Source organism: Ailuropoda melanoleuca, chromosome 14 (genome assembly GCF_002007445.2).
Source record: "Ailuropoda melanoleuca isolate Jingjing chromosome 14, ASM200744v2, whole genome shotgun sequence".
NCBI lineage: Eukaryota > Metazoa > Chordata > Mammalia > Carnivora > Ursidae > Ailuropoda > Ailuropoda melanoleuca.
This window is the reverse complement of record NC_048231.1, coordinates 30,728,250-30,755,866: the sequence shown is the minus strand read 5'-3', so window position 1 is coordinate 30,755,866 and position 27,617 is coordinate 30,728,250. Positions and strand designations below refer to the sequence as shown.

General features: G+C 51.2%; 1 protein-coding gene across 3 annotated transcripts in view; it reads right to left on the bottom strand.

Moving 5' to 3' along the window:
- Window positions 1-4,710: 4,710 nt before the first annotated feature.
- Window positions 4,711-27,617, bottom strand: part of SLC24A4 (solute carrier family 24 member 4) — a 181,297-nt gene continuing 158,390 nt past the window's right edge. For 2 of the 3 annotated variants that reach the window (XM_019804449.2, XM_019804450.2), the window contains exons 13-17: window positions 26,321-26,487; window positions 22,437-22,551; window positions 18,458-18,570; window positions 17,991-18,056; window positions 10,076-16,767 (exon numbers count right to left, since the gene is read on the bottom strand). In XM_019804449.2, the coding sequence (XP_019660008.1) occupies window positions 16,615-16,767; window positions 17,991-18,056; window positions 18,458-18,570; window positions 22,437-22,551; window positions 26,321-26,487 (614 nt within the window). In that variant the 3' untranslated portion in view covers window positions 10,076-16,614. Of the gene's footprint in view, window positions 5,849-10,075; window positions 16,768-17,990; window positions 18,057-18,457; window positions 18,571-22,436; window positions 22,552-26,320; window positions 26,488-27,617 lie in introns of those variants that run through there. The other variant, XM_034642888.1, reaches the window with a different exon arrangement.

The window sequence follows — 27,617 nt, the reverse complement described above, 5'->3', positions numbered from 1 at the left end:
TTCATCTGACTCCAAGATCTGCCCCCGAGGCTTGTCTGCTCCCAGCTGAAGTGCCCTCTTCACCTGCACTTGTTACATATTTCTAAACACTCATGTTCTCATGCTTCCATTATCCCGAGTGTGAGCACAGGCTTCTGCAGAGTGGGGAGGGCACTTTCTTTTAAAATTTGTTCTGCACCTCACCCCACCAGTATCCCGTGGAGGCCCCTGCAAACAGTAGGCGCTTCAGAAGCCCTCATTGGCTAAATGAAAACGAGTTGCTACCAGGGAGAAAGGCTTCTCCATTTCTGCGTTCTGTGCCATTGTGAGGATTATGTATCCCTGCTCCATGCTGTCAGATGAGCTAAAAGCTGGGGCCAAGAATGTCCTTAATTCATACCGTCTACACCGTGATCATACCAGGGAGGTAGTGGGGGGTCACGGAAGTCTTGTGCCTGAGGACTTTTCACTCTAGTGGGGTGAGGTAAGCCACAGGGGCTTGCTCTTGGGTTTAAGTGACAGAAAACTCTGAGTCTAAGTGGATCGAGTACAAAGGAAATGGATTGTCTCATAGGACTTGGTGTGCAGAGATAGGGATGTGTGTCAGGGATCTTGCTGTGTAACACATGACCCCCAAGTGTAGCAGCTTAAAACAGCACACATTTATCATCTCACAGACTCTGTGAGTTGGGAGACTCCGCACAATTTCTTTTTTTTTAAAGATTTTATTTATTTATTTGACAGAGATAGAGACAGCCAGCGAGAGAGGGAACACAAGCAGGGAGAGTGGGAGAGGAAGAGGCAGGCTCATAGCAGAGGAGCCTGATGTGGGACTCGATCCCATAACGCCGGGATCACGCCCTGAGCCGAAGGCAGACGCTTAACCGCTGTGCCACCCAGGCGCCCCAACCGCACAATTTTGATGGCTGGCTCTGCCTCAGAGTCTCACAAGGCTGCACTCCAGTTGTTGGCCTGGGCTGGGGTCTCAACTGAAAGCTCGACTAGGGGAGGACCTGCTTTCAAACTCAGATGGCTGTTGGTGGGGTCCAGTTCCTCGAGGGGCCTCAGTTGCTGGCTGGCTGTTGGCTGGAAGCCACCTTCAGTGTCCAGTGTCCTTCACCAAAGTGTGAAGCCAAGAAGACAATACAGCAAGTATGCTGGTGAGATGGAAATCACAGCCTCGTATAACCTAATCATGGCAGTGGCATCCCATCATTTTGGATGTAGTCTATTAGAAAGAAAGGCACAGGTCCTGCCTACACTTGAGGGGAGGGGATTCAACGAAGGTGTGAAGCCCAGAAGGCAGGGATTATTAGGGCCATTTTGAAGCTACGTACTATAGGCAGCTCCATGTGCAAAGCAGTCAGGGACTCCATGTTGCCATCAGTCACTCAGGTTTGGTCCCTTTCTCTGCTTACCTCCTCAGCATTGACTTCATCCTTAGGCTGGTTCTCTTATGGTTCCAAGACAGCGTTCGGGGGCAGTTGGGATCATGCTCTCTACGTCCATCCTGCAGAAAAGGGGAAAAGCCTCTCTCCTAAGCCTAGGACAGAAGTCCATGTAGTGTGATTGGCCATCTTAGGCCATATGCCTGCCCCAGTCACCTAGAGAATGTCATGTGCTGATTGGTTTAATTAGGATCCATACTTGGACCTGGGCTTGGAGGTGAAAAGCACAAAAAATTAAGCAAACATTCTTCCAGTTTTCAAAAGCTATTGTTTGATTCTGCAGAGAAGTTATTCATGTCATCGACAAACGAGTGAAGTTCTGACATGTCTTTATTGTTTCGCTTTGGTTGTACCTATTAGTGTAAACAAAAATGTGATACTTTCTCACATTCTTATTGTTCATCAGTTGCAACAATAGGTTGGTTAGAGATACAAGAGTTTGGCAAAAATTAGAGCAAACGTTCTATGAGAATCAATTGGTTGTGTGGAATTTATCGTAGAGCATTATATATGTTATTATGTGAGAGAACAAAGCCATGAATTATAAGTATTATTGTTCAAGTTGCTCTAACAGTATGCTTCCTAAAGATTCTGCGCGAGGGAATAATTTTTCAAGACCATCTTCTTCGCTCCCTCCCCGCAAGGGACGGGTGATCAGGAAGGCCTCGAGGAGGAGGTGGCCCTCAGTGGGTCTGGAAGGACTCAGCCTTCACATGGCTGCAGGTGGGGGGGAGGGCAGCTGGCTCTGAAGACACTCACTTGCTGTGTTATCATGTCCCTCTTGGCAGCACCTGGAGAGCAGGAATGGAAAGCCTTTAAAACAGTGACTTGTGGGAAACAAATCCACATTTTTGACAAGAGGCCAGATGATTGAACATTAGCAGCTCATCAGATCTGAGTTGGCTCATCTGCCAGAAGCAAGCCAGGAAGCTGAGGCTGTTCTCTGGGAAGGGGAACTCCTACTGTGCGCCAAGTACTGCGACCCTGTGTGTCAAGGTGGGGAGAGAGCTCCAAGGGCGAGGACACGTATAACATGATTTCTTACCCCTCCCCTGGGAACTCCTCGTCTTCTGGTAGGCAATCTTTAACCATGTCTGATTTATCCATGTGGGCCCAGATTAGGAGTTCAGGACAGTTGAATAAATGAGATAAAACCTGTGTACGGAATATATTACCTATCCATTGATGTATAAAAAATTACCCCAAATTTAACAACCTTAAACATACAATAAACACTTTTTTTTTGTTTGTTTTTAATAATCTTATGGTTTCCATGACTCAGGAACTCTGGAGCAGCCTAACTAGTTGGGTCTGACTTGGGATCTCGCATTAGGTTGTAGTCAAGATGAAGGTAGGCAGCCATTCTGTGCTATGAGGCTATATGCTCAGGAAGACAGGGCAAAAATAGAGAAGGCTGGGTTTTCTGCCACCGTGGGGTGCTACACCCGTCTGGACTGAGTACCTTTGTCTTCTACATGAGAGACAATAAAATCCTATCCTATTCAAGCCACTGGTCTTTGGCATTCGTCTGGAGTAGGATTCCAATAGGTAGCAATAAAGAAAGGGCATCTCAGGGGAGGTGACTGTATGAGTCAAGGCCTGGAGGGAGGACCCTATTTACCTCTCAAGACAGTGAGGAGGGAAAATGAGTCACGGCCTAAGCAAGCTGAAGTGCCCATATTGAGGGGTGCTGTAATTGTTGATAATTACTAATCTCCCTTGTTTGTCTTTCGTCTCACGGACAAGGCCTGTATCTTCCACGTCTTTGTATAGTGCGCTTGGTGAAAAAAGATGTTCCTTAACTACTTGGCGGTAAGGCTGTGATTTATTTCTATCTCACTTCTCCCTTTAGGGCATACTCAGTTCCTCCGAAACTCAAGTGTGGTGTCCTCAAGCCTTCTTCCTTGGGAGAAAACCCAGGGTGGTTCATTTAAAGTCATGGGGCGGCAACAGGCTGGTCACTTTGGAAGGAAATCTAACCCAACACTGGTCTTCCAGTCCCAGCCTGGGCCTCTGCTGCCATCCCGGGTCAGAGTCCACAGACGTGGGGGCAGGAGTCTCTTGGGACTTCAAGTAAGAACATTCCCAAACATGGACTCACTTCCTTGGAGTTGCTGTGAGGGTGCCTGGGGGTGGGGGTGGGGCATGACAATGCTCTGCTGCTTCAAGCCACACCCCGTGATTCCTGGGGAAGCTCCACTCTTGCCTGCTGTGTGGCCTTGGACACGTTTCTTAGCCTCTCTGGGACCAAGTTTCCTCTTTTGAAAGATAAGTGGGGGCATACCTATCTCACCTCTGCTCGTGGAGATGACATGGAAAGCGGCTGACAGTGTCTGCTTCGTAGGCTTGTGACAAATGTCAGCTTCCCTCCATTGGTGTATCTTTTTTTTTTTTTAACTTTTTTCCTTTATTGGTTTTATATAAAAGCAGACCAGATGCCCAGCTCCGTGAGCCCTGCCCTTGCCAGGGGTGCCAAGAGGTGTGTTTGGGGAACTTGGGGTTCAATTCAGCTGCCAGGAATTAATGCCACCTGAAACAAGGTGATGTGGGGGACCGGAAAGGAAGGAGTAGCATCTGTGCTCCCCAGGGCTCTCATCCACGGAAGCCTTAGATGCTGACCCTGCAGGCCATTGTCCTCACAAGGATCTTGGCCCAGGGCAGGGCAGGCTACAAGATTTCTGCAAAATGAAGATCTGTGATCCCTTGCTCAAAAAGGATTGCCAATTTCAAGGCAGCAATAGCAGAACATGAAAGCCAGCACAAGACCCTTCCATGTGTGGGACCCTCTAAGCGTGGGCTCCACGACCGCATGGTGATGGACGGTGACCCATATCATAGTTTGCCGCAGCCTGATGGCTTTCCCAGGACACGGGGCTTTCAGTGCCACGCCGGATGGTCCCAGCACTCTGGTTGGCTCAGCCTCACAGGGAGCCTCGGTGGCTCTCCGACCCCTCAGCCTCTGTCGGGTCCAGCTCCCTGGCCTAGATGCCCGGGGTCAACCCCATGTGCAGGTGCTGCTCGCCCTTGGACCCTGCAGACTGGCCCGGCTGGCGTGGACCAGCGGCCCCAAGGGTGGAGTGTGGCAAGCTTTTTTTTTTTTTTTTTTTTTTTTTTTTTTTTTTTTGGCAAGCTTTAAAGAAAAAATTATTCATGACCCTTGCTAAAGAACAAGGCAGACTTTATTCAAGGAGGGTCATCGCCATGGGTGCAGGGATCACGGCAGTGGGAGAGAGAGATTGGGCCTGAATCTGAAAACAGCAAGAAAACATGGGGATTTACATCCAAGGAGCAGGGTGGGGTCAGTGGGTGGAAAACTACTGAGAGGACACATCAAGGGCACCAGGGTTTCTCGCTAGACTGACCTAATAGAGTTCTTGCAGGCCAGGGCAGTCAACATCACCTGGGATTGGTGGGGAACAGGGAGCCTGCTCACAGGTAGGGGGTGACCCGTGTGGAGGAGGTGGGGTTCTGGCTAGACTGACTTAGCGGGAGTCCTCCTAAAATTGGACAAGGTGGAGACAAACATGGAGCCCCAAGGTCCGCGCCTCGAGGAGAAGAGAATTCAGAGGAGCCTGACAAAAGCTCGGCCAGAGAGAGGCCGTCACAAAAGCCCTTGGCCCTCTTGGCTTCCCATAGCTTTTATCTCAGGTGCTCTCCCTCCCAGGGCAGAGATCCCCAAGAAGGCAGCTTGACACCCTCCCACCCCACCTCCCTCTTCCTGTCCTCTCCCCACTGCTCCCTGGTCCCAGGGATGAACCTCAAGCAAGCAGGTCATCTCCCCACTGTGAGGGGGCGGGGGGGCAGGGGGGCTGTGATTCCTGTCCTGCAGGCTTGGTTCTTGATGTTCTAACTGAAGACCCCCAAATCCTCAGCTCTCCCGAGCCCGTGTTCCATCTGCAAGAGGTCAAGTGTGTGCCCTCCCGGAGAGAGAGCCGTGGGGGAGCAGCTCTGGATGGAGGGTTCCTGAGAAGAGCAAGGTGTCTGTCCTGCCTGTGCTACCAGCTGCCTTTCCTGGGTTGGGGCTGGACTGGAGGCGCTGGGTGCAGGGTGGGACCCACCGTCTCACACAGTGGGCTCAGGAGCCCTGTGTGATAGGCTCTGCCTCCCTAGCGTGGCAGAGGAGGGGCCGTTGTCTGAGAGGCTAAGTCACTGAGCCAACTTCCCAGACTCCCACCTCCTCCCCACGCTTCCTGCCTCCTCTCCGACTTTCTCCTTTCTCTTGATAATAAGTTTCAGGGGCCTGTGGATGACATGGGCCCACAGATCACTCAGTGAGCAACAAGCACCTGTGCTTAGCCAACCCTCCCAGCCCCCCTTTGCTGAATTTCCCCAGTGCCCTTCACTTCTTCTCTGGGTTTCGGACTCCTGGTCAATGGCTCCTGTTCCAGCCTCGCCACGCCCCTGGGCCAGCGCTTCTCCATCTGCAGAGAGAGAGTTCAGAGATTGGAAAGCAAAGCAGCCTCTGTCCTGCCGGGCAGCCTTCAGTGGCTCCCTCCTGCCTGACCCCCAGGGGCCCTGGTGGACTCAGCCTCCCTCAACCTCCCCCTTCTTGTGTCACTCAGGCTTTGCATGGGTTTCCTACGGCTGCTGGAACAAATGACCGCAAGGCTAGCGGCTTCAAACACCTCACCTGTATTAGCCTGCAGTCCTGGAGCTCAGAAATCCAAAATGGGTCTCAGTGGGCCAAAAATCAAGGCCTCAGCAGCCCATCTTCCTTCTGGAGGCCCGAGGGGAAAATGTGTCCTGTCTTCTTCACCTTCTGGAGGCTGCTGGAATTCCCTGGCTCGCGGCCCCACATCCCTCTGACCTCTGCTTCTATCATCACACCCCCGCTTCCCTCTCACCTTCCTGCCTCTCTCTAATGAGGACCCTCATGAATATATCAGGGCCGTCTGGACAGGCCAGGGGAGTCTCCATCTCAGCACCCTTAACATCGTCACTCTGCAAAGTCCCCTGTGCCACAGAAGGTGCCAGATGCACGGGGCCTGGGCGCTGGTATGTGGACTTCTTTGGCGGGGGGTGGGGGGGGGCATTGGTCTGCCTCTCACGGGCCCCACGCATTTCCAGCTTGAGTTACTTGGGCATATTCGAACATCTCCAAGTCATATTTTTTCCTTCCTCATCACCTCTTTTCAAATTGGAACTCTTTGGTGTGATTCAAACGTGATCCCTTATGCGTGGCTCATGCCTTGTGTGTATGCCGTTTGCCATCACAGCTCCTGACCCCCCTCGTCCACTGAGCTGCCGCGTGAGTTCTGTCTTCCCTGCCTGCCAGTATGACTGGGTGCCCTTCTCTGGGCTCCTGCCCCCTGAGCTCACTCACGCCCAGAACTTGAGGGCTCCTTGCACTGGTTGGAGGTAGGCCTCCCACCTCTGCAACCAGCAGTTGGCTTGATGCTTGGCACAGAGCAGGCCTTCGTCAACATGTAACCGTTGAATAAATCAATGAATGACAAGATGTGCTCTTTTTCGCTTCAAGGGCCCACCTGAGAGATCAAGTTTAGACATCCCCAACTTGGTGCCCCTCTATAGTTGGTGAGGGCCGTGGGTGAGTATATCTCAAATTGAGACTATTCTAGAAAACTCCAAATGTATAATTGTATAGGAAGGCCTTGAAGGCAGAAGTGAAGTTTCCTCTGCTGCAGGAAAGCGCTGGGGGAACTCTTTCTAGTAGAGGAAACAGCATGAGGACAGGCAGATAAAGGGGGAGATGACGATGGTCGTGGAAGGTCTGAAGTGGCCCATTGAGGCAACTGGGAGTCACTGAATGTTTCCAAGCAGGAGAGGGACAAATCCGATTCCTGCTTTAGAAGCTCCTCTGGCTGCTGGGCGAAGGAGGCTGGGTTGGGAAGAGAGGGAGAGCGGAGACGTGTGGACCAACTGGAAGGTCTGGCCAGGGGCCATAGGGGAGTGAGAGGTTGTAAGAAAGACTGACTGCAAAGGAGGCAACGAGAAGCCTGGTCACTGTGTCCAGCACTGGGGGTGTTGGGAGGAGCTGACCTTTTGCAGCCAATGACCAGCGAGATAATACTACCTCTGAGATGGGCAGAGCAGGAAAGTGATTGGGGTGGCAGAAGGAGCTTGGCTTTTTTCTCCTAACAATTTATTATGAAAAATTCCAAATATACAGAAAAGTCCAAAAAGCGTGGTGGTCACGCACATACCCACCATTGACCTGCCATTAGCCCTCGACCGAACTTGCTTTAACACCCATCGGCCACCCATGCATCCACCTTATGCTTTCAGTGTGTTTCGAAGTAAGGTGCAGCCATCAGGACCCTTCATCCCCAAACTCTTTAGCCTGCGTGTCATTTCCTGGAGTTCAATATTTGCTTAAGGTTTTTTTTCCCCTGCTATGGATAATCTCAACATTTCTTCCTTTATACGTTATTCTCCTTTATTCCATCCACCTATTGATGGACATTGGAGGCGTTTCAAGTTTTTGGCTCTTTTGAATAAAGCTGCTGTGAACCCTTACCCACTTTTAAAAACTGGGTTATTTTTGACCACGCTGACTTTGAGGCACTTGGGAGGCTGAAGAGTCCAACGGGAGGTTAGAAGTGCAGGTGAGGGGCTCTGGAGGGACTGAGTGTCTTGGGGCTGGCACTTTGGGGGACAGCTGTGGAGGGGGTTATCCTCACTGCATCTGGCAAGGCTGAGCGGGATCAATGGTGTCTGACCTTGGTTGCACATTAGAATCGCCTGGGAGCTTCTAAAACCCTGCTGCCCGGGCCAGCTTGATCACCTTTGGGGTGCGGCCCTGGGCAGCTGTGTGTCTTAAAGCTCGTGAGATGACTCCAGTGGACAGCCAGGCTTGAGAACCACTGCACAGAAGAAAGAGAGGCTCCAGCACGGAATGCCGGCAAACACCTTCATTCAAGGAACAGGTGGAGGAGAAGCCAGGAGAAGAGATTTGCAGAAATAAAGACATTGGAGAACCAAAGGAGTGAATTCATATATCAGGAAGGACAAAATCCACAGTATTCAAACCTGCAGAATGATTGAGGAGAAGGACAGCCCAGGGATATCGCGGTCTGATGACACATCCAGGGCAGGGGGTGTGGTGTGAGACCTCGGAGGTAGTGAGGGGAAGCAGGGTCTCAGAAGAGAGCGCCTTTTGTGGGGACGGAGAGAGATCAGAATCTACGCCTCCCCTCTGCACTGCCTGGTGGACACCAGTTAGCAAAGGCCACATCAGTGGACCATCAGGCCACCTGCACCAGGCCCATGGGTGAACTTGGAATTGCCAGGAGCCACTTCTAGAAAACATCAAAAGCAGGTTGACAGAGCCCAAGTTTTGAAATCAACTAGGAGGCGGGGCCCCAGGAGGGGACAGATTCGGCCCAACACCTGCTACCTGGCCTAGTGTGGGTAGCTGCAGTGGAAGGGGACTTGGCTTCTAAGCCAGCTTTCCCGGTGAGTAGCTCAGTGCTTGTGCACAACAGGGGTGCTCCCTGTACCTCGTTTCCCCACCTGTGACATGGAGGCAAAACCTGGTGGTATTTCACTGGCTTTCTAAGTCATGAAGCACCAGACGGGCTGAGGGACTCTGAGATGCTCCAGAAGCATCTCAGTGGGCTGCATGACCCACTGAGATTATTGGACTGGAATTACCAAGACACTCATGGATCAACTTTCAACAGGAAAGAGTTAAAACAAGAGGGGTTTCCATCTCTCTTTTAAAGTAGAATTTCTACCCATGGGAAAGATTTTTAAAACATAATTTTAATTCATTGTGGATGTGGATATTTTGTAAAGTAAATAGAAAAATGCAGTGAAAAAGCAGGGACATAACATTACTCATCCTATTGCCATAAATATTTATAGTCTGTTTCTGATCTGCAGATCGGTAACGGTCTGTAACCTGCCCAGGTGCCCTGGTCATACTCTGAATAGGACTGGTCTGTCTCCTCACTTCTCAAAGTAGATCACCTGGGAACTTGCTAGAAATGTGGCATCTTTGGCTCCATCCCCTGCCTACTGAGCTAGAATCTGCTTTTTGACAAGATGCCCAGGTGATTCATGGGTGTTAAATTTGTGGTGGCCCCCGAGGCAGCTGGGTCTCAGGAAATTTGTAGAATGAAGGATTAACCAGGACCTCTCCTCCTAATCTCAATTTGTCATAACACAGGAGCTGCTGGCCTAACCTATGCCACATGAACAGTAAGTAATTACTGAACACTGCGTCTCAAACTAATGATGTACTCTATGTTGGTTAATTGAATTTAAATTAAAAAATTAAAATTGGCAGGGCCCAGTGCAAAAATGAAATGTGGGGCCCCTTCTTCAAAAAAATCATTAAGAAATCCAAAATGGTGACAACCAAGCCTGGGGCCCTTCTGAGTGTGAGGCCCTTTGTGACTGCATGGGTCCCTTGCCCATCAGGATGGCCTTGCTGATGACGTAGGAAGTGGTTGGGGTCATTCTGGACTCATTCATGCTAGCCAAGATAAGTCACAAAATTTCTGCCTTGTTTTTATTCATTACCAAACTTTACAATTAAAAAGCTCCAACCCTCATCCTTTTTGAAGTTTATTTTTTTCGATATGCAAATAGAAATGCTTTTAAGTGGCTATTATTCCAATGTAAATAATCCTTCCAAAAAATACAAATATGTATGTGTTTATTAAAATGTGAATGGAAGCTCTATATAGGGAAAGACAACTTGTGCTCATTTATTTTATTGACGGTGTACAGATTTTGATATATTGAATTACAATACTGACTGCTAGATTTCTTATATTTAGTTGATATTTACTCTAGATTTTTTCTTCACAATAAAAATAAACTCATGCCAGTGTTTAGTAACCAATAATATGAATTCATTCAAATTTAATGACAGTTTTATTAAACTAAGAATCTCATATCACAGAGCATTCACAGTGCAGGAGGTCACAGTTATTGAAAAAATAAATAGTGAAATATATTTATTATTTACAACTTTTCAACTCGTCGCTCCTGCTTTGCCTGTTGGAATGAACAAGGGTGGTGACATTCAGCCCAGCATGCCAGAAATGTCTTGGGGGTTAAACTCAAGTGGCATAAAAGAGCCCCTTGATTCTATCTACCTGCTGTTTGGTAGAGACATGGCTGGACCCCAGGAAAATCCCATGGTCTTGCGGCAACTGTGCCCAGCCTGCCTCTTGGGCATCTGGGATGTGCCCAGCCTCTCCTCGCCTGGCCCTTTTCTTGGCAGCTCCTGCCTCTGCCCACAGGCGCGGCCCCATCCGGCAGGCAGCCCTCTCTCCTCTTTAGGTCTTCAAGGCTCTCTTTGTGCTCACCCAGCAACTACTCCTGGCTGGCAGCTGCTGGCCAAGAGACACATGCAGAAGGCACCTTGCTCTGAATTGGACATCCGGCCTCCCAGACTAACAGCCCCCTGAAGAGGGTCCCCAAGAGCTGACCCCCAGAGGCTCAGCCACAGCTCTGTCTGCTGGGTCCCCAAATATCTGTGGTCTAAACCATGTGTAGGAAGCGCCAGGAAGCATTCTATAGCTCAGAAGGGCACCGCTGGAGGTGAGGACAGGGATGCCCCAGTGGCCAGAAAACAAAACAAAAAGCCCCACTAGAACATTTGATTTGGAAAAACAGAGCTGCCTGGCTCACACCCCAGTCATTTTCAGTGTGAGGAAAGGCCTTGCTCCTTCTGTTAAAGGAGACAGTCCATCTGGATAATTGGGAATTCCTATCTTGGGAATTCTGGAGTGGGAGCAGGGAGAGTGCTGTTGTCTGGGACCCTCCTTTTATGCACAAAGGGTGATCGTACCAGACCACGCAGCTAGCAACCCCAAACAGCCCATACTTTCTCTCGATCGCTTAAAAAAGTTGTTTTCCAACGGTGGGGTAGGGAGGGTATGCACCTTCTCCAGGATTAAGGGTTTTATTGGCCTGGACCATGGAAAAGTCCCAACCAACATGTTGCATAAAAAGCAACTGTTTAAACTCTGGCAACAGTGGGAATAGGTGTGGATTATGCCCAAATCTGTCTTCAGGCTTTTAACCAAGGAGCAACCAATCCCAGACGCACGAATCTAACGATGGATAAAGCTACATGCCAAGGGCTTGACCTTCACGGAGGTGTGGGGGGCATTTTCAGCCCCTAGGTCTGTCTCAGGGTGTTCAGGCCACAGACTGGAAGGGACCTTGTTTTCAGCCCCTGCTACGACGCGTGTGGAGGACACCTGCCCCTGAGCCCGGGACACGCACACCTGTATGAGGCGAGGGAAAACCCTGGAAACACGAAGATAAAACATGACACAAAGCAGGGCCACCAGCCCCTGGCAGTGTGTGAGGATTTAGCAGAGACAAAGGGAACCAGGGTGCCATTTGTCATTGAAAAATTAGAATTAAAAAAACCCTCCATAAACTATCAAAGCTCTAATACCAGCCAGCTGGCTTCCTTGGTGCGACGGAAAAAGCAGCTCCAGCCAGGGGGCAGAATGGGAGAAAAGCTCTTCTTCTCCCGATTTTATGCGGACACCCAGTTCCTTGAGGTTGCGCAGCCCTGTGACGGGCTGGGTGTTCTCCCGTCGGCTGCTAGGCTTGAGGGATGGCCTGACACAAAGCTAGTCTCCCGGTCTGATACTCCTCATTAAGAAGCAAATACAACAACGTAAACGTCTTTTAAAAAATCTGTGCCCCTGTGGTCTGTGCCCTTGCGGGAACGTTTTCTCCAGCTCTCTGCCTTGTAGGGATGGATCCATGGAAAGACTCCCTTGTTCTACCGTCCACATGACTGATGCAATGGGAAGGTTTACCCAGTGCTAGAGGGGCCCCTTCTCTGTGCTTTGAGAAGGTCCAGAGGGAGCCTCCATGCTTGAGGGGCTCAGATAATCAGCTACAGCAACCAAAAGAGCTGGAAAGTACTTGTCCACACCTGGTAGGGGTGTCCAGCCACTCTGGGTGAATCCACATAGAGACGTATGGGTTAGGGAGGCAGCACTTTGGGGGTGGGGCGAGATGATGGATTTCCTGCCACCCAAGAGCTGCCCAGAGAGCATATTCAGACATTTCTGGAAGTTTCTATGAGCACAATGTGGCAACAAACCTGCCAAGATGTGAACCATCTCAGGTGCCCTGGACACATCTGCTAACTGCCCCAAGGGGAGAAAGACACACAGAGATCATGTTCAGAGGGCTTCAGACCTGGGGATATTTAAATCACGGCGCGTGGGAACAATTGCCTAAAGATTTTCACCCGGACAGGCAAGTTCCTGGTGTAGTCAAGCAACAAGTTCTTGTTGAGAGCCTGTCCCATACACAAGCCAGCCATCTTTTCCAGTCAAGGAGAATCATGGCCTGTGAGGGAAGGAAAGGGGGGCGTGGGGGTGGAAGAGAAGGGGCCGCCCCCCGCCCTCGGTGCCCACTCAGGGTCAGGGCCATGGCGCCGTCAGAACACCACACCCACTGAGGAGCACCAGCCCCAGCTGCAGGGTCTCTGCTTCCCTCCTGCGGACCCACAGGAGAAAGTCCCCAAACGTGGCAGGCCGCACCTGCACCGCTCCTGAGTCTAAACCCCAGTGGCCCATCTCATATGCAGGGGAAGGAGGGCAGGGCAAAACAGCAGTTTCAGCCGCTGGTGCTGGGGTTCTTCCCCACTCCCCCCCCGGGGGGTAAAGAACTGACCCTCTCCCAGTCCATCTCGCTCTGTCCACCCCCACCTTAAGGAGAAGGAGGGGCTCTAGGGCTCTGGCGGGAGAAATGCCAGGAGGACGGAAGGGCTTCGGGCAAGGAGCTGCGCTCTCTTCCCAGATTCCCAGCCTGTGTGTGGAGTCCGGCATTCCCAGAGTGCTGGGCTCCTGCTGATGGGTCAGGCTTGCAATTCCTCATCAAAAGGGAAGAGGGGGACCTCTTCTTACTTGGGGACCTAGACCCCTAGGCAGCCCAAGAAGGGGTCTTTGGTTGGGGTCTACAGGACCGCCCTAAAGTGATGTGCATGCCCCCCCCAACCTGGCTTAACCTGGCTCCGGGAGGGTTCTGCCTTATCAACTGCTTGGGTGTGTAAAAGCAGGGGACAGGCAGAAGCCAGACAGAGCCCGAACAGGTGGGGGTAGGGGGAGGGGTGATGAGCAGCAAGGTCTGTGCACCTGGGCGAGATTCAGAGACCAGCAGACTGCAGGTGATGGGAAAGATGATGACTCTGACCTGCCCTGCCCTAGGTGTCCTTCACCGTTCGTCTTTCCCCCAGCTGACCCAGAACCTTCCTCCAGGGCCAGGCTTTCAGACACCACACACCTAACAACCCTGTCCGTGCTTGAGCTGGTAAGAGCGAATTCCAAACTAGAAACTGACAGCAACCCTCTGCTCCCGATTCTACAGTCATTTTCCATCTCAGTGCAATGGTTCATTTTCTCTTTTCTGCTCCCCATCAGAAGAGCTAAATTTATTTATTTTTATTGACTGTTTTTGAAGCAGAGTAATTACCCCATGCTGATTAGCTTTGGGACTAAAATAAAGGACGGAATCCTGTGTAGTGTTAAAAGCATTATTTTTAAATGAAGGCCTAATTAATCAAGCAATTCTTTAAACTTGTGATGGAACAATATTTAGTTAAAAAAGAGGATTATTCACCTACAGTGTATATATAGTTTCCTAGGTACAATAAATACATAGATCCTTTAAAGAAGTTACATTGGCACATTACAGTCAACAGAGAATTAGCCAGCAGCAGTGCTCTAAGTCCTAGAAACACTATTTTCTTTAGTCTCGAACTGCGACTGTAGGATAGTGTATCATCTCAGATGGACTCTGCTGAGGGAGAGGCAGGTAATTAGGATGTGTTCTCGAAAAGCTACGCAAGGCTTCAGAGACGTGGACACCAGCACGGACTTCACTGGTGCCTTGTAGGTAAAATATCTTCTGGTCTTTACCAGGAAAAAAAAAACAGGGGCACTAGAGAGAGACTGCTGTTAGGATTCGAGCCGGGGCACCAGGAGTCAATTAAATATTTGCTAAAGTTTTAACTTAAACAATGAGAACCCACCACAAGGGCAACGCTATGCCACCCCCCACCCCCCACCTAGGATGGCCAACCCCCTGGCCACCCAGGGAGGAGTGATGACTGGGAGCTTGGCCCCTGTTCTGCTCCTAACTGACAATTGATTTAAAGTCACCTGATCCCTCCTAAGACTACATTTTCTGTTAAACGGGGAGAATCATCCCTACTTACATCAAAGGGCAATTCCGAGAACTGAGGTCGAGACAGACATACTTTGAAGCCCGAATGAATCTGTAGGACTAAAGGGACCAGGTGAGCCATGCTGAGAGGTCCTAGGGGCGCTCTGAAATCCTGGGTATGCCAAGTTTATACCGATGATCTTACTGGTTCCCTGGCCTCCTACTTAGCTAATTTCTTAGGAAAATCACCTTTGCCCTCAACTTGAAGACGTCTCAATGAGCCCAATCTAGGAAGAGAAACAAAAGAGGAGCCTTAGTATGCTGTAGCTACGAACACATGCGGATCCCGCACAGAAGCCTGGTGATTGAGTTCCCTCCTGTCTTAGGCTCACGCTCACTGAAAAGACGCAGACGCGAGCACGTGAGCACTTCCTCCTCCTGAAATTCCGGAGGCCTTAGCAAGCACAGCCGCAAATTCCACCTCAGGTCACAACCTTGGGGTTTCAGGAAGGAATTAGCTGTTGCATTTCAGCTCTTCACCCACGACTGATTATTGGCGAATCGCTAAAAACCTTCTTTCCTCACCCTATCAGGGTAGTTCCCATATTCTTCTGTGCAAAATACCCCAGTTATTAAAGTGCATCAAATCCGATAGACTTTTGCAACAGAAATATTAAAAAAATAAGAAAAAAAAACCCTCTATATAAAATGAACTGTGCTTTCTTTTTAGAAACCACGGATGGTTGGCGCTCACTAATCTTTTTAATACAGATTTGAGAGCTACGAAGCAGGTGAAAATTGTTTTAATATTTTCTCTATCTCTTGGTGACTCCACCTCCCATCCTTGGCCCTTCACAGGTAGCCAACTCAGGCTCAAGAAACTCAGCTCTAGAAATGCCAAGTTATGGTTTTCATACTTGCCTCCCGGGAACAGAGAGCAATTCTTTGTTTTTCAGGAAATCTCGCTCCTCGTTCTTACCCATGACATGTACACACTCGTTGCAGTTCACCAGGCTATGAAATTTTCTGGGCAAAGAGACAATCGGGTCTTGCAACAGGGTGGCTTATGAGAGGAGAGCTTTTAACAAACGGGCGACAACCCCACACGGACGTTGTGTGGCATCACACGGAAGGTCTGGAATGTATGGCTGTAAACTACCATCTCCGCTGTGTCTCTGAATTAGCACCCAGGTAGATGTGAGTCTTTCACGCTTTTCTATATTCCAAACCAAACGTCTTCGTGTCCATGCAACACGATACACCTAGGATTCGTTTTACAGGCAGTGTTACCTGTTTGGTCCCTAGCGTGGCCTTTTTGTATGGAATGATAGTTTTTTCAAGTATGATGATCTATAGGACATTTTATTTTTAATATTTCATTGCTCATTCTCTGAATGCCTCAAAGTGACAAGAAAATTCACACAGGTTTCTCCTTTCGGCCGTGAGATGCTCTCTCCATTCTTCCGATTTTTTCCAGAGAAAGGGGTGGAATGTTTGCCCTTGGGGCCCCCCAAACCCTCAGCAGGGTGAGGCCTTGCCCCCCTCCGAACTGTGAGTGCTTACGACCAGCAGAGGTCGGAGGGTCTGAGGAGCACATGAGGCCGAAGGGACTCACACCCTCTGGCCTAGAGGTGACAGTTGAGAACAACATTCCTATTTTTGCACTCGCCCCAGGGGACCGCGCGTTCTCCCGGCCACCTCCCTTCTGAGGCTGCCAGGCGACAGAAGGACACATTGCACACGGAAGTTCCTCACTAAAGTGTCTGAGAGAGACAAGGCGCACGCCACATCCCTGTGGCCGGGCTGCCAGCGCAGGGGTCTGCCAAGCGGCTCGGACAGCGGCCCCTGACCCTTGCCTCGTGCGGGGAGGGCAGCACCCCGAGGAGGAGGAGGACGCCCAGCGGCCTGGCTCGTGACCAGACAAAGACCACGATGGCTCTTCCTTCCAGCCTGTGGAAGAGCAGACGGTGGCCACCGAGGCAGGAGAGACTCGCGGTGGGGGAGGGGGAGAGAGAGGGGACCCCGGCGCCAGAGAGTCCAGAACCGCTCCCGGGGGGGCAGCGGCTGGGCTTTAATCGTCTTCCCGGCACATGGGCAAGTTGACGAAGGTGAAGACGTTAAACTCTATCATGATGGAGAAGCACAGGAAGACGGCGTAGAGGGCCAGCACGCAGACGCCCAGCTTGCGGTCAAGTCTCCACTTGTTGAGGTGGATGCCGAGGACCTGGAGGGACAGAGCGCACGGGTAGGCCTTGGGGGCGGAGGAACGCATGCAGTCTTCCAGGCATTCTACTTGGGAAACTAGACACATGCTACGGACCCCCGAACTTTCTCCGAAATGTGGGCAAGGGCAGGGTGGCGCTGCCAGGCTCATCCTTGGTCTGGTCAGGGGGAGCCCTGCGGGCTTTAAGGCCTGTCCGATGGAAGGGCGAGCCCTTGACCCAGGCCCGCGGGCTTCAGGGACACACAGCAGCTGCCCCCGCAGGACGGCCTGCCTCGAGCAGGCACACCGCTTCCTCAGGACCCGAGTGTCCTCAAGGCCCAGTCCAGCACCGAGGTCCTCCCTGCCCAGACCTTGTCTAGTGACAACCAGGGACATTCTCGGAGTCCTCCCTTTGCTGCAGAGCTTGGCATCCTCAGCCCTCGCAGGCAAAATTTCCAAGGTGTCTATTGGCTCACAGCGTGGCTAACTTCAGCTTGGACCATCTTTTTCAGTGTGTGTGTGTGTGTGTGTGTGTGTGTGTGTGTGTGTATAGGTGGGCTTGGAGCACATTCTCATTCTACATTCCTTCTAGACTCTCCCGCACTTCATGCCTTTCTTTCTTATCTCTGGATAGAGACTTCCTAAGGGCTGGATCACAGTTACCCCATCGGAGCACCGCCATGGGTTCTATAGAGATAGACCGATCTGGGTTCAAATCCCAGCTTTGCCACTTCTTATCCCTGTGACCTTGGGCAAGTTACTTAATCCCTCAGCCTCGATTTCTTCTGCAAAATGGGAATGGTAGCATCAGGTGGCTGTAAGGATTGACTAAAATAAGCAGAAATACATTGTGTAGCTCAGGCCTGGGCGCGTGGAGTCAGGCGGCCTCAGTATCACTCATGTGCCAATCCTGAGGCCTGACCGTCATGTCCCCCCATGTGTCAGCTCCGCTAGGCAGGGAAGAATCTCTCTCCTCCTGGCACTGGTGAGGGGAGACGGATGGGCAGTGGGGAGACAGGGCTGTAGTTCACTTGCTCTAGAGACTTCTTAGTCACTCAGGGGAAAATGTAGTGGCAGGTGCCAATGTTCTTGGCACAAATTGCGTCTGGAGGGATCTATGAATTTGTGTTTTCTCAGCGTCCTCCCTCACTGCCAGGGAAAGAGAGATGGGTTTCAGAGACATTGCTAGTGACGATGCAGGATCAGACGGAATGAAGTACAATTCCAGAACCAGAAAGACTCACAGTGAGAGCGACGGAGCCCAGCAACAACACCACGGAATAGACCAGACCCCGGCTGTTGATCTTCACCTGGAAAAACGCACATACACGCCTTGAATCTCTGGGCTGCTCGGGGCCCTGTTCTGAGAGCCCAGGGCACTCTGGTGTATTCTTTCTGGAAAGCATGGGTGGGTATTCACGGTGAGCTCATGGTGGGGGGAGAGTCAGCTAACTATGGATTTAAGTCTCCACTCTGCCTGTGAGGGTACGGACGAGGAGGGGTGGCTGCACGTGGGCGCTTCCCCCCACAGGTGTCCCTCAGGCTGTTTCAGAGGCCTTCATGGAAAGTGGGTGCTAGGGTGCCAAGGAGAGGGGAGGGCAGTGTGTCCCCTGGGGCTCTCTGCTGGCACAGGGCCAATGCCACTGTCCATCCCCATCAAGTGCTCATGTCTGGCATCCATGTGGCATATAAGGCAATGGGAGGAACTTACCGTGGACCCATAGTTAATAACCATGGTCTGCAGGCCCCACGGTATGCCGAGTCCCACTAGGATGTCAAATACATTGCTTCCTATGGTGTTTGAGACTGCCATGTCGCCAAGGCCTAGAGCAGACAATTGACAAGCGTCATTCACCAAGATTAGTGTCCCGGAAACCCCTATTCGTGGCCTACTAGCGCTATTCTTCAGAAAGGAATTCCTTCTTCATGGACCCCACACTTCAGAAACTTCTTATGAGGTCTAAATCCACTCCATGGAGTCTAAGGGATCTCACAGCGGCTGAATGATGACCCTTAAGAGTCATATGTTAGAGTCCTCACCTCCAGCAGCTCAGAACGTGGCATTATTTGGAAATAGGGTCTTTATGGGATCATCAGTTTGAAAGGAGTCATCAGGGTACACCCTAATCCAATACAATTGGTGTTCTCGAAAGAGGGCACCTGGACACAGCACAGAGGGAACGTGAAGATGGCCACTCACAAGCCACCGAGAGAGGCCTGGAACAGATTCTCCCTCACAGCCCTCGGGAAGAACCAATTCTGCCAACACCTCGACCTTGGGCTTCAAGCCTCCGGAACCGTGAGACCACACATTTCTGTTGTTAGTGGTGCTTTGTTATGGCAGCCCTGGGAAATGAATACAGGGCCCTTCATCATTTCTCCTGCTGGGTCGCTCTGCTGATGTTCTCTGAGGACCCACTGTGTGCTCCGAGGACCCACTATGTGCTTCACACCTCACTGAATCCTCTCAGTTACCCTGGGAGGGAGGGGGCATTGTTCTCATGGCAGATGATGGAACCAAGGCTTGAAGCGTGCCCAAGGTCACACAGTTTGTGAGGGGCTCAGCATCCTTCACACCGAGCCAGGATGCATCCTTGGGGCCCAGGTGATGGCCCCATGACCTGGCCTCAGAGGATAAGGCATCGGGTCTCATGCTCCAACTAGACTAGAAGCATCTTAGAGTCTCGGGGCCTCGCCATCATCCTCTGCTTCCTGCCCAACTGGCCACACAATTGAAGGACTTAACAGCTCGAGGGGTATTAAAAGTTAGAAAACAAACTTGTACAAATAAGACTCCTGCTGGCAGCCGTCTGTTCTAACCCGGCCACCGAGCTTTAATTTGACATGACCGTCAGAACCCGGCACAAACACAAGTGTGTGTGCAATGAACCAGCTTGGAACACAAATGCCTGCAGCCCTGAGAATGCTTTACAGTCTAGAAGCTTGCAGCCACTCAGCACAGCACCTGGAAGGTTAGTTCGAGTCCATCTGAGCACCGACCCTGCAGGTGGAAGCTGGGCCATGCCCTCCTCCTGCCCTGTTGCTGTCACCTGCAAGCCTCCAGGACACAGTGCCTTCCTCAAGGACCGCACGTTCTTCCTCCCTGTCTGCCTCGGCACTGTCCTAAGTGACTTGAAAATCTTGGCAGAAAAATCTTGGTGCTGTTGGGGGCTGACTCTGGCATCAGCTCCCAGCGTCTCAGTTTTTGGAACGACGCAGGGACATGCAGCGGCTGTTTTGGGCCAGCCCCTCGCCTCCGGTGAGCAGGCAGCCCTTGCTTGGGGGGTCAGGAGGCACGTGGACGCCCGAGTTTGAGAGGAGCAAGGGGTCCCTCAGATTTGGCAGACTTCCCACCCTGCACAGATGCTGCCTGTCGAGGAACCTTAGGGCAACCTTTCTCAAACTTCAAGAATGAGGACTTGCTTGGGGGCCTGGCTGAAATGCAGATTCGGATCGAGTGGCTCTGGGACGGGCCTGAGAGTCTGCATTTCTTTTTTCTTTAATCAATTCATCAATCAATTAGTTAATTAATTTTGGAGGAGAGAGAGCAAGAGCAGGGGTTGGGGGTGGGCAGAGGGAGAGAGAGAGAGACGCCTAAGTAGGCCCCACGTTCAGCTCAGTGCAGAGCCTAGCGCGGGGCTCGAGCTCACAACCGTGAGATCATGACCTGAGCCGAAACCAAGAGGCGGATGCTTCACCGACCGTGTCACGCCGGCGGCCTGAAATTCTGCATTTCTTACAAGCTCCCTGGTCAGGCTGCTGTTGCTGCTCCCAGCCCGGACCACACTTGGAGCTGGGAGGCTTTGGGGAGCCCAGGATGCAGGATCTCTGCCTTAGAGCACGTGGCATGGTCGGCCTGTGCAGCGGATTCTGGGCAGAGGATTCTGGACCCTTTGCCAAGAAGAAACTGTCCATGCTTTACCATGTCTGCTGGACCCTCGGCCAATGACGCTGGCGGCACTGTGCCTTGCCCTTGCTCACTTTCTGTGCCCTCCACATTCCACAGGAGTCACTCTGATAGGATGTCCCCCCTTCAGAAACTGACTTAGCCCTGTTTCCTACAGAGCTCTTTCTTGACCTCATCCCCCAGCTCTTCCCCTTCTAGCATCCTGACCCCGGCTCCCAGCCAGCCTGGACTCCAGGGTTGTTTGTTTCAACGGCACATTCTCTTGTTCCCTTGCCCTTCCCTGCATCTACCCAGCAACCCCAGCTCTGGGTGAACTTGTCATCTCTCACACGTGTGTCACAAGAGCTGGGTATGACTGAGTGTTGCTTGGCCAAGTTCCTGCCACAGAACACCAGCCAGGCCCTTGGGGGCTCAGCGGCTCTCCTATCCCTTGCTGAACCGGGTTGAACAGTGCCCCTCCCGCAGCTTGTGTCCACCCAGCACCTGTGCATGGGGCCTTATTTGCACATAGGGTCTTTGCAGATGTGATCAAGTTAAAACGAGGTCATACTGAATTAGGATGGGCCCTGATGCAAGGACAGGTGTCCTCGTAAGGAGAGGGAAGACTGGACACAGGCAGATGCGGAGGGCAGAACACCACGTGCCGACAGAGGCAGGGACAACAGTAACGCAGCCAGAAGCCATATGGCCACCAACGGAAGCTGGGAGAATGGCCTGGAACAGACCCTTCCCAACAGCCTTTGGAGGGAGCGTGGCCCGGCTGCCACCTCAATTTTGGACTTCTGGCATCCAGAACTATGCAATAATCAGTCTCTTGTTTTAAGCCACCCCGTTGTGGTGTTTTGGTTATGACAGCCCTTCGGAAGTGAATACACTCACCTCAGAGGTCACTCGATTAAACCCTTTTCCCCTCAGCTGCTGTCCCCACTGTCCCCACTCTCCACAAGCCTCCGGCCTATGTCAACCACATTCCCACACTTCTTTCCCCTCATCTCAGGTCCTCTCAGGACCGACTGACCCCACCTCCCCAGTCAACCCTTTCTCCTAACTTGGGAGGAATAAAATGTCACTTCCCGCTTTCCAGAGCCCACTTTCCCCTTGGGCACTTTCTTCCTCTCCCGCCTCCTCCGAGGTGTTGGTGTCGTGTCGTTCTATTATTGGCCCCCAGCCCCACCCCCCCTACTTTCCACACTTTCATCTCTGGAGGAGGACGTGTGGAGGTCCATGCTGGTTGCGACCTCACCAGCAGAAACACCACAATCAGTAAAGGTCAGCCCTTTAAGGGGCTTTTGTTCTGCCATTAAAGAGCATATAGGTACTCCTTACCTTGCTTAACCCACGTCACGTAGTGAGCCCCAAAGAAAAACCACTAACCAACCAACCAAGCAACGAACCCCATACCCGGGTTCTAGAACCTTAAGAACAGGAAAACAGTTGGAGGTCAAGATAACCCCCCCTTTGCCTGGGACCTGAGCATTTCTCATTGCTATAGTATTTGCTGTAAGAAGTCAGAGCTTCGGCTCTGTTCAACATCACACCGGTGATTTCAGAACAAGCTCCTTTGATCCAGGTCTGCACAAGCAAATGCTTCTAGAGACCTAGAGGTGTTTACTGCGGTCATATTCTCCCCACGGATGGACTCTGATGTGTGATGCTCTCCCCTCATCAGCTGTCTCCATAGCAGGACGTAACAGACCAGTCAGAAGGGCCATGAACTCTAACCCCAGCAGGGGCAGGGGGTCCTGTGTGGTGATGCTCACAGCTGGAGGGGAACCACCCTTACCTTGTCTCGCCACGATTAAGCTGGCCATGCAGTCTGGAACACTCGTGCCCGCTGCCAGGAAAGTAATGCCCATGATGACATCTGGGATCCCAAACGTGTATCCAATGATAGTCACCTGCAGAAGAGTCCGGGGTGGGAGGCATGAACTCCGGGAGGAACCCCTAGGCCCTTTGCTTACTCTGAGTGCTTTTAACTGGAACGCAGGACTGCTGTTCTATCTGCTGTTTTAAAACATTTAGAAACTGAAGGAAAATGAAAACAAGACCCACAGATGACCACTATTACCCCTTTCTGTCAGCCTGTGGTTCTCAAACTTGAGCACGTGGAATAGCGTCTGGTGGGCTGGTTACAAGGCAGACTGCTGCCCCCTGACCCCACCCTGAGTTTCTGCTTCAGGCGGCCTGTGGTGAAGCCCGAGAGTTTACCTTCCTACCCAGTTCCTAGGTGGCTGGGACCCTCCGGCTACTGGTCTGGGAACCACCCTTGAACACTGTTGCTTTAGAATATATCCTCGACCTTCTTTTTGGAGGGTGTGTTAGAAAAAAACAGAATCTGCTTATACCATCAATATATAGTTTGCAGTTCCAAGTTTCACGCAATAAGACGCCGTGGATACCTTTCCACCTGACGTCGTCGTCTCCGACACCATTTTCAATCGACGTGCAGATTTCGTGGTGCGGCTGTGTGGTTCTAGCCAATCCCTCACCATTGGACAGTGAGGGGGTCTCCTTTGGTCTTAGGAGCTCACTGCATATAACACGTATTGGGCGCTTACTGTATACCAGGTGCTCTACCAGGCATGTTGTGCACACAATCTCAGGTGCTCTATTATCACCACCCACGGGGGACGGGGCACTGTGGTTACGCTCATTTTATGCCCAGGGAAACAGGCTCGGAGAGGTTAAGCAGCAGTGCCTGTAGGCAAGAGCTGGTGAGCAGTGGAGCAGGGACTCTGGGCCAGGTCTTACCGACTCTAAAGGCCGTGCCGCTGCCTCAATATCACGCACCTTGTGTGTGTATCTTTGGGTCCTTATCTTACCGCCTTCTTAGCATAAGCTCCGTGAAAGAGAACCGCCGGATCCAAGGATCTTGATGCAGTCACACACTCTACTGAAAAATGCCTGACACTCGAGAGATGGCTGGGGCCCTGAGCAGCAGCCAGATGGAAAGCCCTAGAAGCATGTGGATAACCCCATTAGCTCTGGCTTGCCCCCTCATCTCTAAAATGGGGAACCGTGGCACCTCTTAGGGTTGTTCACATCTCGACTGATGACTCCAGTCCCAGTGAGTGGTCATGTGATTTAGGATAAGCCGGTTCGAGTCTCTGAGCCTCAGTTTCCTCATCTGTAAAATGGGTTTGCTAATAAAGATTAAGTCAGAAAATGTGAGGTGATGGTGTCTGGCCTGTGCAAGATGTTCACAGATGTATGTTTCCCTTCTCTTTCAGACCCCGAGGAGGGCAAAATGAACCACTGATCCATCGAGGTTCAGTCTACCTTGGCCATGAACGAGCTCTCTGCAAGCACAGCCAGGCCATGGCTGACATGCTTTCAGTGGGGGATGCCAGACATCGTGAATACAGGAGCCTGGGGTATTTTGGCATTATGGGGGATGCCTCCATTTTCCACCTTTTCACTGAACTACGTGGCTAAGAAACTGACGGATGGAAGAACAGAAGGAAGGTCGTGTGTGTGTGTGTGTGTGGTGTGCACGCGCGAGCACACCATCCAGGGGGTTTCAGACTAGCAATGCCATCTGAGTGTGGCGTTGCCCTGGATTCCAGCCCTGGGCCCTCACGGCCCACCTGATACTTAGGCTTCGGATATGGGAGCAGAGCTGAGTCCATAGCTCTGGGGCTATTTGTGCAACTTTGTGGAAGTCGTGGCCCCCCTTTGGTCCTCAGTCTCCCCAACGGTGTAAGGTTGCTGGACAGGACGATCCCTTTCCAAGGTCACTCCCTTTTCACACTGACATTCAAGAATTATTCAGCCTTAGGGGTGAGAGATATAAAAGGCGGTAGGAGTAAGGGGTGGGTAGGTGAGACGTCACTGCTCCCTGGCGGTCCCTGTCGAGGCACAAGGAAAGCAAAGCAAACTCGTGGCCCGAAATGAAGGCTAACACAGGGTGCTGTTGTCTTGACCAATTTCTACTGTCAGGGTCATTCCATTCCCCCCAAACTGAGGCAGGCTGAAGTTCAAAGTCACAGGTAAGGGTGTGCCAGCCAAGCAGTTCCTGTGACCCAGCCAAGCTTCTGCCATGACTCTCTCTGCTTTAAGAAGCACAGGAGGGGTGAGTCAAGGTGGTGGGGAGGCGAGTGTTGCTAAATGTCTCGCTTCATGGCGAATGAGCAGAGCTGATTTCATAATACTGTTGTTTCCAATAATTGGAGAAGAAAAATTTCACCCATTCATTAATTCGATCTTTCCTAATTCTCATACCTACTCAAATGTCATGCAATACTTTTTAAATTTTCCTTGCAGTGTTGTTTTGGGAATACACTTCAGTAAGAGAATTCACTGGATCCTTTTATCTGATATTTAGATGGGCTGGTGTTAACCTTACTCAGAAAAATGTCAGTTTACAAGTGCAATTCACATAAGGCATTGTTTCCATGATCCTTGATTGTCCTTTACTCGGGAGTTCAGATAGTAACTATTTTCAACTCTTCCTGCACCCCAAAACACACACACACACACACACACACACACACACACACACACACACACACACACACATGCACACAGAGGCATCTTATAAGGATTTTAACCTTTATCTGAACCATGGACGCAGCGCTGGCTGCCTCTCATGGTGAGACCAGTTGCTATCTACAGTTATGATCGATCAGTCATGCTGCCAGCTCGGAGCACAATGCCTGAGCAGAGACTTCCATCCTCCCAATGACCTTGTGAGACAGGGGGTCGTCCCTCTTCTGTGGAGGGGGTGACCATGGCTCAGGGAAGCTGAGTCACCCGCCAGGGTTTCATGGCTGATAAGTGGGAGATCTAGGATTCAAATGCATTTCCACGTGACCCTGCAGCCCTTCTCTCCCCACAGGCTGGTACACAGAGCAAAGGGAAAGGGGCTCCTGCTTACCCGCCCCCTCCCCCAGCCAGTGAAAGGTTTGTATAGGGAGCTGCCACACGTGGCCAGAGGAGCTCACAAGGAGCTGGGCCAGTGCCTCTCTGTCTGCAAAACTTCAGTCCAAATGGCATCTGAAAACTCCAGTAAGAAACTGAGGGGCAGTTCAGGATAGTCGTTGAAATCATGGACTCAGGAGCCCCCCTCTAGAACTTACTGCTTATGTAACTAAACGTATAATAGTTGGTAATTGTGCAACTGGGCCAATTACTCAATCTGGATGCCTCAGTTTCCTCACCTGTAAAACGAGCAAAATAGAAACACCTATTCCACTGGGTGGTTAGGGGGCTAAAAGAGTTTACTGGCAGGGGTAACAGAAAAGACTGCCTTGTGTTCGTCTCCCACTGACTCCTCTCCCTCACATTCCCCCAGGGCCCCTGGAAGGGAAGGGGGACTAGTGACTAGCCCTCCAGAGATCTTCCCAGAGCACCCCCACCACCCTGCCATATTCTTCTTCCCATCGCACCTGGGCAGCGGGTATCAGAATCTCGTCGCCTGCCCCCACTCCTGCCTTGAAGGCCAGCGCCATGCTGTGTCCCTCCGGGTATCCCTGGTGCCGAGCACAGCCCCAGGCACCTCTGCTGAAACCCCTTTCTACTGAGAAATAAGCCAACGTCTGCGAAGGGAGGCGACTTGCTGAAGGAGCACCGCCGTGTCTGAAGTCACTCTTGAACCCAGCTCTCCCACCTCCGGCAGGTGCTGGGCAGGCGCTGTCTGTACGACCCACCCCTGCTGCCGCCACTCACCAGCCACACCATTAGGTAGGAGAAGACAGCGATCCACAGCGTGGCGGTGAGGAAGGTGACCATGAAGTACTTCTCCCAGCGGGGCTTGCTGCAGTTGGGGATGGTGACGCACAGGAGGAAGATGAGTGGCCAGGTGAACACCCACTTGGCTTTGTCCCCTCTTGCCTCTGCAGCGGGATGGGGTGGAGCCAGAAGGAGGAGGAGAGAAACACATACCGGGTTACACACCTGCTGGTCTACTTGTCTGTTGTTTTAGGAGTTTCTTTATCCATTAAATGGGAACATTTTCTCTTTCTTGGTTGTTGCAAAAATGACATGATATAATGTACATAAAACACCCAGAACACACTGTGGCATATGGTTGTGGAAATCTCAGCTCCTTTGTTCCAAGGTCATATACTCAGCTTGTTGTAGATACAAGACTAAAATGTGAGTGTCCTGGCTGGCAGGCATGACCTCACTGGCCCCTACAAACAGAATCCACAAACAATTCAACCAAAGAAAAGTGGCCTCACTAAGTCACTGAGTGCAAGCATAGTGTCCTTAATTAGCCACTGAATACGGTGTGCACAGGCAGCCTCAAAATTAGCTTGTTGGCTACACCAATGAATAGTGGAGGACAGACTTCGGAGGATTCTCTCCTCCACGAAAGCAATGAGAACATTGGCAAAAATGGTCAGAATCAGCCTTTTTCAGAACTCTGAAAATTAAACGAAGGCGTGTAGTAATTCCAGCAGAGTTTACTTTAAGAAAATTGGCTGGATCTCAGCGAGAACAGTGAGCTTCATGGAGTTTTAACTTGCTCTATTTTCCATTCCACCAGCTCTGGAGTAGCCTTGAGAACCAGCATCCTGGCATCCACCACAGGGGGCAGAGCTGGAGCTCTTTCCAAGGCCATTCTTGGAGAACTGGCATTATTTGACCTGTCTGGTGGTTTCCTGGAAGATCCCACTTTCAAGGCTGTCTTTATTTTTCCTGAATCAGAGCTCAGCCAGTATGAATAGCCTTTTCCTTGGGGGCATTTGTTGAAAACAATCAGAGGCAACTGTTGAACATCACACTGTCCAAGGTGGTGGATAACAGTTGAGACAAACAATGAACTGGTCAAACAGCTTTAAAGGAAAAACTGGGGAATGGGATATCTATAGAGGACTTTGCAAACCTCCCACACATTGGGGAATCTAAAAGACCATGAGTACGCATAGGACTGTGCCCATGGATATTTGTATGCTCAGTAAAAATTTGAGGATGCCCTAAGCTTTCACCTCTACCTAGTGTTGAAGCTCTGAGCAAGCAA